Below are 9048 nucleotides of genomic sequence, written 5' to 3'. Positions count from 1 at the left end.
CTCAAGAGGACCAGAATAAAAAATACAGATAACCTCAACCAATGACACAAAGGTTATCCATTTTCTACAAAAAAGATAAGCTACATGAATTTATAAGTTCCTCCCTATATGACCAAATATATTCACAACCGTGCAATATTTAAAACAAAAGACAAACCACACATGAACTGGTGCATTAACATAAACATGATATTCTATCAAGTACAGTTGCAGTATCAAGACTATCACAGATGTACATGTTGTGTCCTGTTTGAACTCACTGGCTTAGCTGTTGATATATAAATGTAGTACTTACAGATCGAACTTTTCGCTAACATTCTGATTAAAATCTCCATATATAGCATTAAGTCCGGTCAGACTTCTCTTTACGCCGCAGAATTTTGGCTGCATTCGACAATTTTTCCCTCATGAAGCGCCTGATGTCAGCTTCCGCTGCCTCGGGGAAGACCTTGCGTGCTTCAGCTGTGCATAAAAAAACAAAGATTCAGTAACACTGCCCCTTGTACACATTGACAACTGAATGCAAGGATTAATTAACGCAACCATTTTGGTGGTTCATGTATTTATATATACTAGTCACAGATCACATGCGAGAGTACCACCAACACAAATAGCATGTTTGGGATATCAATGTTACTACAGATAAAATATGTCATAAGGTTAGCAAAAATAGGTAAGAAAGGCAATTGCTAATTACCAATAATTTCCATGACATGCTCACGAGGCAGTGCCGCCTTGACGTTGGCTGCCTTCGTTGAGGATAACCCCGACACGCTGTGTGTCGCCATATATTCCGTTGAGTAAATCCTGTACATGAGGTCATTCACAAATTTTTGTGCCGAGGTCCGTGAAGATCTCGATTTCACAGATTGAGAGATGATCTGAAAAAAAGTCTCCATGATTTGGTTTCCTTCCCAACATATGACCATTTATGGAACAACGACAAGATTATGTCAACACATAGTAGATACACTTATATATAAGTGTATGTATACAATACAAGTCCTGCAGCTAGGAGATGAGTATTATTATTCATAAACATAGCCACACAAGAAAAAAAGTTAAATACGTACCACAGAATCATTTGAGGCAGATTCATCTTCATTGGTTACATCCAATGGTGTTGATGGTTTGGCCGTATTGGCCGCAATAGGCGGTTGACACCTTCGTGCCTGCTCCACTGAGGGCGCTGCCGATCTCACCAGCATCTCTGCTCTTATGCCCAGAATCTCTTGTCTGATGCCTCTCATTTCATTCACCATTGCCTGCATTTGTCGTACTGCTTCAGCACATCTGCATACGTAAATTAATGTTGCATTATTTACTTATTTCGTGATGATATACAATAAATCTGTTACCCTTGCTAATATCCATGTCTGGTTGGTCAAATAACCATTCAATCAAATTCCATGCACTTGACAATCATGATAAAAACTGGATGTATCCAGCACCATATGAAAGGAAACCCATACTACTGATATATGTGCTATGGTATGAACCAGATTAGACCACAATAATTAGTTCCTTTTCTGAGACAAAATTACTTAAATTATTATGGTAATGCATATATTATGTTTGTAGCATTCAAGGAGTCACCCTACATTAAATAATAGATATTTCAGTAGGTGCATGGCATCAAGTAACCTTTAATTAGCAGGTCTTAATTTCCATTTACCTTTTGCCACAAGGAGTCTCAGTTGAGCCAGATGGGGTCTCAGTTGCAGTTATGGCAGAGTTGTCAATATCCAACTGAAAGACATGAATTTCATTTGCAAAAGCCCAGTTAAAACTAAGTGATTGAAAATGTTTGCAATAAATAAAACAGGTTTTCATGAACCATATCTCAAGAAATATTGATATATATGTATATGCCTCTGAGAATAAATGATCTACAATAAACAGTTATTCATGTATTTATACATAGGACCACTTGTATGTTAATTCCAAATGTTCACCATATTCCCTCAGAATAGCTCAGCCTAACATAATGACAAATCTCACTTGTGCATTTTTGTACTTCTGCAAAATACTTTTGCTGGCACTTTGTGCAGTTGATGCCTGCTTGCGTTTTGACTTGGTCTTCGGCTGCAATAAAAAAAAGTAATTAACATATATAATAGCCATTATTGCATATGCACCAGCATTTAAATTGCTTCTTATAAGATTGTTATTAAGATAAAGGATACCAAAACACTGATAAAAAGGATAGATAAATAAGCTTTTATCAGAAGTAATAATAAGATATAAGATAACTATGAGACTATTTGACCATTTTGTTCAGATTAGTTAAAAAAAAAAATTTGGTCGACAATTATTAAAGCTATATACTTTTAATAATGTTTGGAATATTAAATCAACATACTAAATTGTATATTAAATGCAGAATGAACTACAATACATATTTAAAAATGTTAATTAAAATCTGCATAAGAAGATTCCATGGATACCTCATTACCTCGGCCACATGCTCATCATTTCCATCCTCAGATGGCACGTTCTTCGAATTTGGAATTTTTCGCCTTTGGCCTTTTCCACATTTAGATGTAGGTGTGACTGCCACATCCAGAAGGCCTAACTCCGCTTTCTTCCTCACTTCGACCAGTTCTCTCCTATCCTCTATTAAATCGGGATTAAATAGAAAGAACATCAGATAATGCATATAAGTCATAATTAACTTCCATTTAATAAAGTTGCAACAAGCTTAGCTGCATGAGAACTAGATCTAGGCGATAGGCCTAGTAGATGCATATATATGCATGCATAGGTGTAAATTATTTACGGAAATTACTGCACGAGCACACTGCAGTAAATTAATAGATAGGCCTACATCTAACTGATATAATTAAGTATGCCTATATACGGTACTGTTATAAGTTACTATAGGTCCAAATAGAACATGATTTTATGTAATTGTCAGTCTTACCTCCGGTTGCCATTATTTTGGCCGAACAAAGTTTAACTTTTCCATTTCGTTCCCTCCATCGCACGACATATTCTTGTGCTTCATTCTGCTCGTCAAATTCTCCCTCCAGGAGAGCTCACCAATGTCGACAGAAAAATCATCAAAGGCAAAAACAGCTAACATTACCATCGTGTTAATATTGATAGTTCTTCAAGTCAGACTACTTCGAACCGCGACCGTTAGTGCTCCGCTGCGAAAGGCCGCCACAATATTTAAAAAGCTCCACTCCGGATAAGCGGTAGGTCCTAAAACTCGGACTCACGTGATAATTAGCGGTCTAACAGGATCATGCAAAAATTAATATGCAATTTGCAAACTGACTACACTCAATAGCTCTGTGAGTAATGGTCCAAGCGCGAAAAATAAGCATTTGATATTCAATATTCCGCATTGTACCAGATTTCATCGCACATGCGCACACCTGCGACCGGAAACTGGAGTGCGATCCAGAACGAGGATTGCGTCAAATTGATTGAGATGAAAGAGCAATGGCGACCTATGTGTAGTTGTTTTCAAGAGTGGGATCGAGAAATGGATCGTGGGAGAAAGATTCCGCCATCTTATAAGCGATATTTATCTGACGAATCACAAGATATTCCTCGGACTACTGAGTTATATCGAAAGCTTCCGAAGTCGGCGAGGACGGAACCGACGTCATCGTCAGATTCTGAAGATGAATTACAAGGGTTGCCGCCTGCGTCTGCATCAGAGATGTCAGAACAAGAACTTTCAGAACAAGAACAAGAACAAGGACAAGTTGTACAATGTCAAATAGAGTAAGTATAAGTGGATCGGTGTAACTTACACCTGATGCCATTTATTACCTGAGCAACTTTTTAACTGTTTAAGGCTTAAGCTGCTCATGCAGCAATTTTTCACCTACAGTGTGATTTTAGAAATTTTATTTTGGCAAAACGTTCTGTAATGTTGGCTCCATGAGTAGATGTGTGATCATATGTTAGAAGGTAAATGCAATGCTGTAATGTGCAAATGTTGATGGTATAGTAATATTAAAGGCATATTGTACGATTTTCAGTGATATGCACTTTTTAATATGTTGTTGAAATTGGTTTATACATCCTGACAGCAATAAATAACTTATGGGCAATGAAAAAGAAGCGAAAAAAAAACGAATTCTGTATCTGCTATAAACCTGTTAAAATGCTTACCAATCGGAGACATTGTACCCGAATCTAAAGAACCAATCACAAGCCTGCGCGTTCTCTCCCCTCTGTGTACGAGCCTGAGCCGGCCTGAGCGCGTTCACGGAGGGCAAAGAAAGCGTTGTTATCATAGTAGTTCATGACAGTGGACTAGACCTAGTGAGCCTACAACGTTAACACGATGGAAGAAAAAAAACAGAAGTTACCACTGCCACCGTTACTTGCCCCGGTTCATCCTTTTAAAAAGGCAAGAAAAGGAAAGACAGAAAATGAAAAGGCAGCAACAAAAAAAAAGTTGGAGAATGCTCGAGGAAAAACGAGAATAAATATTGGATTCGCTTTTCAGCGATGGCGACAGCTGACGGAGTTGAATGGCCTGAAAAGTGACGCAATGGTTGCCGTTGAAGTAAGCCGTAAGCAGCATTAGCGCTCGTGCACGGCTCTGTGTCGAGGGGTTGGGGCTGGGAGTCCTGAAGGGTGGCGGAGGAGTTAAACGGAACTCCGAAGAGAAGCTAATTTCAAATCATGCTAGCTCTCTCACATCGTACAGTATAGCTTTAAGTTACATAACACAGCCATAATTGTCCACACAAGTTTCACCCATTTGGCTACAAAATGGCTTATATAACCACGGCAGGGCTGGTAATTTATTGCATAATATAAGTTATGTGCTTATATTTATACAGGCATGAACGGGTAAATCACAATCAGGGTCAAAAGTCAAAAATAACACTGTTACATGAGATTTAATATATTTTACAGTGTAAGAAATAAACCTTGTAAGTAAAATCTTCCATGTGATACTTAAATAACTTAGTTAAAGAAAAACGTATTCAAATCTAAACATTCTGGATACAATTAGTCATTTTATGATCTGAAATTGATGAAATTCCATTTTTATGAATGTTCATTTTACATATCTTAATGTTCTGTCAATGTTAATGTCTGTATATTCTTTGTTTAATATTGATGCAATATAGTGATTTTTATTCATCTATGGTGCATTGGGTCAATTTATAATTGGCTGAATTGAACTGCATGGTGTTGAATTATTAGTTTATGACACTTATGAAAAAATATCCATTATATATGCTACATTCTATATACCATATATTTGTCCTTTTTTATTTATGGTACTCTATATTTAGTATATCGAGGCAGTAAAATAATCAGTGTATAAGCAATAACTCATTCTCTCTTTAAAAAATATTATTTCATTTAATTATATAAATCATTATTTTCTATGTCAAACATTTGTATGCGTCTTATGTGACATGTTTTATAGGTATAATATAAGTGTCAACATGGTACCATATGGTTAGTTACTGTGTAACTGAAGCACAAATATTTACATTAATTTTCCCTTTATGTATATTTTTATATATTGTCTTTCTAGTGACATCAGTGATTCATCTGAAGATGTCTCTGCTGGCTCTGGCCCAGAAAGGGGATTACAAATGGAAGTTGGAAATATGGATGAACATGGAGGCAACACATGTGACAGTGAGCTACTACAGCATATGGTAGGCCTACATTATTTCCCATATTTTTTAATGATGACCTATGCGATATATCAACAATTAATGCAACTGTGTACAATGTTAAAGTTAAGTAAAAATAACATTTCACCTAAAACAATACTGGAATAAGTTTGATAAGCGATAAGAAAAGGAGCTGAGAGAGAAAAGAAGAATGCAGAATAAGGCTATTCTTCAACTTTGGTGAGACATAAGCGATAATGATTATGTTAACAAGATGTGAATCCTCTTCAAAGCAGCAGTGTTCATAAGCCGGATAGAAAATAATGACCAAGCCAATATAGCCATGGAACCTTGCATTAATACTAATCCTGATATTTCATTTCCAGAATGCTCAACAAGAAGAATATGACGGCGCAGAGCAATATATAGCAGGGGATGGCCACGAACATGGACAGCCTGGCTTTCGTCAGGTTAGTTTATATTTATAACTTGTCTGTTATAACAAGTAATGTGTAAAAACTGGTGACTTTTTAGTTTTACTTAGAGAACCATATCAAGGTGTAGCGTGCCGAGGGTGTAAGTGGCCAAATCGTATCGCTGCCACGAAAACTGTAGCGTGCCAAGAGTGTATGTTGTAATTACATACTGCTCTGGGGCCCACACCGTAAACTAAACACAGTATACGGTGTGGGGCCCCTACCCCCCCCCCTCCATGGATTTACTGCGCCTGTGCTGCCACCCCATACAAATGTATGATCAAACTATCAATACAATTGAAATATATATGGCATCAGCCTCTTGGTAAATATACTGATAACTATAATTCAAAGAACCACCATGGTCACAAACTGAAATATCACTGTACATGCTGCCTCAAGTCTCTCTTTACATTCAATATATCCTCTAGTTGCCTAATTGCTGGTCGCATAAATCTATTACAGTATTCCTCTTATCCCCAAGCTCATTTTTTACATACCACTGCTGATTCCTCTCAATATACCTCCAAAATACAGCTCTCTGACCTAGACCTCCAAGACAAGCTTATTCCCACATTTTACCTTCCTGATACTGCACAAATACTTATAAAAGAAAATAGCAAAGACTCAAAGAAAAGAGTAAAGAGGTGCGCTGCTGCTGCGCTAAGAGGAGAAGGTTACTAAAGAGGTGTGCGGATGCTGCGCTAAGGGGAGAGAGGTGCGCAAACGTTGCGCTGAGAGTGTGTTAGAGGTGCGCTGATGCTGCGCTGTCCCCCCAACTCCAACTGGCTTTCTGGCTTGATGTAGGGCCTTTGATACCCACATCCAAGTGACGCTACCCCTAAACTGACCAATGAGCGTAACTGAAATGAAAGAAACTGTATTCATACACTTTAAAATAGGGCCAAGATGCTCATCATTATCCTTCGAACTACTGGGGAAACTTGCTACATAAAAAAAAAAAGATACATAAACTATTCATAAATATACTGGCGATAAATACTCGAATCCTCTAAATCTTCTCCCGAACTTGCTTCTTTCCTCTCCTGGCAGATGTTTACTACGCAATCTCACCCACGCGCCCCCTGCCGTTGTATTTCTTCCTACCATTATGCTAGTTCCCATATGCCGTGCTACTTCTTATCATTCCGCTAGTTCCCCTATGCAAATTCGCAACAAAGGCATGGCATTGATTCAACAGACCCCCACCAACTGCAGCACCTTTCAGCCCTGACCTAAATGGTTATAATTTTTGGTGATTGATCTTTGTAACTGTTGTGCAATTATATAATTGTATAACACTTCTTAACAATATCTATAATGCAAATTGTTATGATCTGTATATGGGATAACAATGATTTGTTGTGTAGCAAGTATTGGATAAATGACAATTATCAGCATAATACCTATTAAAGTGCAATATTTGTTGATGTTTTTTCAGGAGAAGCTGTTTGATGAAAAGCACTTTGACGCCAACAACCCTGTCTTTGAAGGAGCTGATGTTTCAAAGGGACAACTGCTAGCGATGCTGATGGGGTTGTGCCTAAGGCACGGATTATCTGGTGTTGCCATGAAAGACCTTCTCGATTTGTTTAATACCGTCATTCCAGGATGTGTTCCCTCAAGCAAGTGGTACTTGGACAAAGCTTTCTTCAATCTGTCCGACAAGGCAGAGTTGCATTTCTATTGCACGGACTGTGTAGGATACATCGGCAAAGGACCAGACTACCATTGTGAAACTTGCCTGAAGCATTGGCACAAGGAGGAACTTCTCAAATCTGCAAGTTACTTTCTGGTGATGCCTTTAGCCGATCAGCTCAAAAACATCTTGCCACAGTCGGCACTGCGGGGCCACTTTCGACATGATGAGAGTGTAGGAGACATAAACACAGGAAAGCTATACCAAGATCAGGGTGATTTTATCGACAATCCGGACAATGTCACCATATCTTTCAATTGTGACGGCGTTCCCGTCACAAATCTTTTTTGTGACGTTTTCAAATCTTCGCAGTATTCTCTTTGGCCAATACTCTGCACAATAAACGAGCTGTCACTGGACGAAAGAGGCAAATCCATTATGTTGCATAGTTTGTGGTTTGGGCGGCACAAACCCCGGGTCGACACCTATTTCGCTCCGTTCATTGCTGAGCTCCAGAGTTTACATGAGAATGGTGTAGCTTGGATCGATAGTACTGGCCTGCAGAGGAATAGTAGAGTGCATGCACTAGTTTGTGTCTGTGATGCTGTGGCGCGGGCCATGATTCAAAACTTTAAACAGTTTAACGGAAAATATGGATGTGGCTTTTGTTGCCATGAAGGTGAAGTTGTTGACAAGGGAAAGGGGCACACCAGGGTGTATCCTGTACAAGCTGATATAGTACCGTTAAGATCCATGGCGAGCACAGTTGAGTTAGCCGAAAGAGCAACTGAGAGCGGCGAAGCTCAGATGGGTGTCAAAGGGGCGAGTCCTTTGTTTCTGTTACCTTCCTTTGACTTTGTCAAAGGATTTGTACCAGATTACATGCATTCTGTGTGTCTAGGAGTCGTTAGACAGTTTACCAACCTGTGGCTTGATGGCAAGTATAGTGCCGAAGAATATCACCTACTCCCTGACCAAATGAGACAGATTGACAGTGCCCTATGTGAGATCAAGCCCCCAAGTGAAGTCAGGCGAAACCCAAGACCGCTTTCTGAGAGAGCCTTTTGGAAAGCCACTGAATGGAGAGCGTTTCTGTTGTTGTATTCCCCAGTTGTTATGAAAGACTTTCTACCCAGGAGGTTTTACAAACATTGGATGCTACTTGCATTTGCATTACATATTCTTCTCTCCTCCGTGACAACGCAGGATCAGGTCAACTGTGCAGAACTGTGTCTGGTCCAGTTTGTGGCACAGATTCCTCAACTGTATGGCATCGAACACTGCTCATATAACTCTCATTTACTTGTGCATCTGGCACAGAGTGTGA

At 38.9% G+C, this 9048-nt stretch overlaps 2 protein-coding genes across 2 annotated transcripts; one reads left to right on the top strand and one right to left on the bottom strand.

The window, feature by feature from the left end:
- Window positions 1-343: 343 nt before the first annotated feature.
- LOC132472274 (BEN domain-containing protein 6-like) lies at window positions 344-3023 on the bottom strand. Its single transcript, XM_060071811.1, has 7 exons — window positions 2924-3023; window positions 2456-2616; window positions 2002-2085; window positions 1676-1749; window positions 1074-1293; window positions 698-881; window positions 344-462 (listed from the first exon to the last, which is right to left on the bottom strand). The coding sequence occupies exons 1-7, from the start codon at window positions 2934-2936 to the stop codon at window positions 344-346; spliced, it is 855 nt and encodes a 284-aa protein (XP_059927794.1). The 5' UTR covers window positions 2937-3023.
- A 2090-nt stretch (window positions 3024-5113) lies between these two features.
- Window positions 5114-9048, top strand: LOC132472458 (uncharacterized). Its single transcript, XM_060072065.1, has 4 exons — window positions 5114-5648; window positions 5993-6076; window positions 7524-8092; window positions 9042-9048. Exons 1-4 carry the CDS (start codon window positions 5493-5495, stop codon window positions 9046-9048), a joined length of 816 nt encoding a protein of 271 aa, XP_059928048.1. The 5' UTR covers window positions 5114-5492.

The sequence above is a fragment of the Gadus macrocephalus genome, chromosome 14 (genome assembly GCF_031168955.1).
Source record: "Gadus macrocephalus chromosome 14, ASM3116895v1".
In the NCBI taxonomy this organism is placed as follows: domain Eukaryota; kingdom Metazoa; phylum Chordata; class Actinopteri; order Gadiformes; family Gadidae; genus Gadus; species Gadus macrocephalus.
This window is presented reverse-complemented; position numbering and strand designations above follow the sequence as displayed.

Coding starts and splice junctions, on each gene's coding strand:
- LOC132472274 (XM_060071811.1), bottom strand. Junction 1,750..2,001: donor AGAAGTACAAAAATGCACAA/GTGAGATTTGTC, acceptor CATGTCTTTCAG/TTGGATATTGACAACTCTGC. Junction 1,294..1,675: donor GAGACTCCTTGTGGCAAAAG/GTAAATGGAAAT, acceptor TTACGTATGCAG/ATGTGCTGAAGCAGTACGAC.
- LOC132472458 (XM_060072065.1), top strand. CDS start 5,493: ATGTATATTTTTATATATTGTCTTTCTAGTGACATCAGTGATTCATCT. Junction 5,649..5,992: donor GTGAGCTACTACAGCATATG/GTAGGCCTACAT, acceptor TTTCATTTCCAG/AATGCTCAACAAGAAGAATA. Junction 6,077..7,523: donor GACAGCCTGGCTTTCGTCAG/GTTAGTTTATAT, acceptor ATGTTTTTTCAG/GAGAAGCTGTTTGATGAAAA.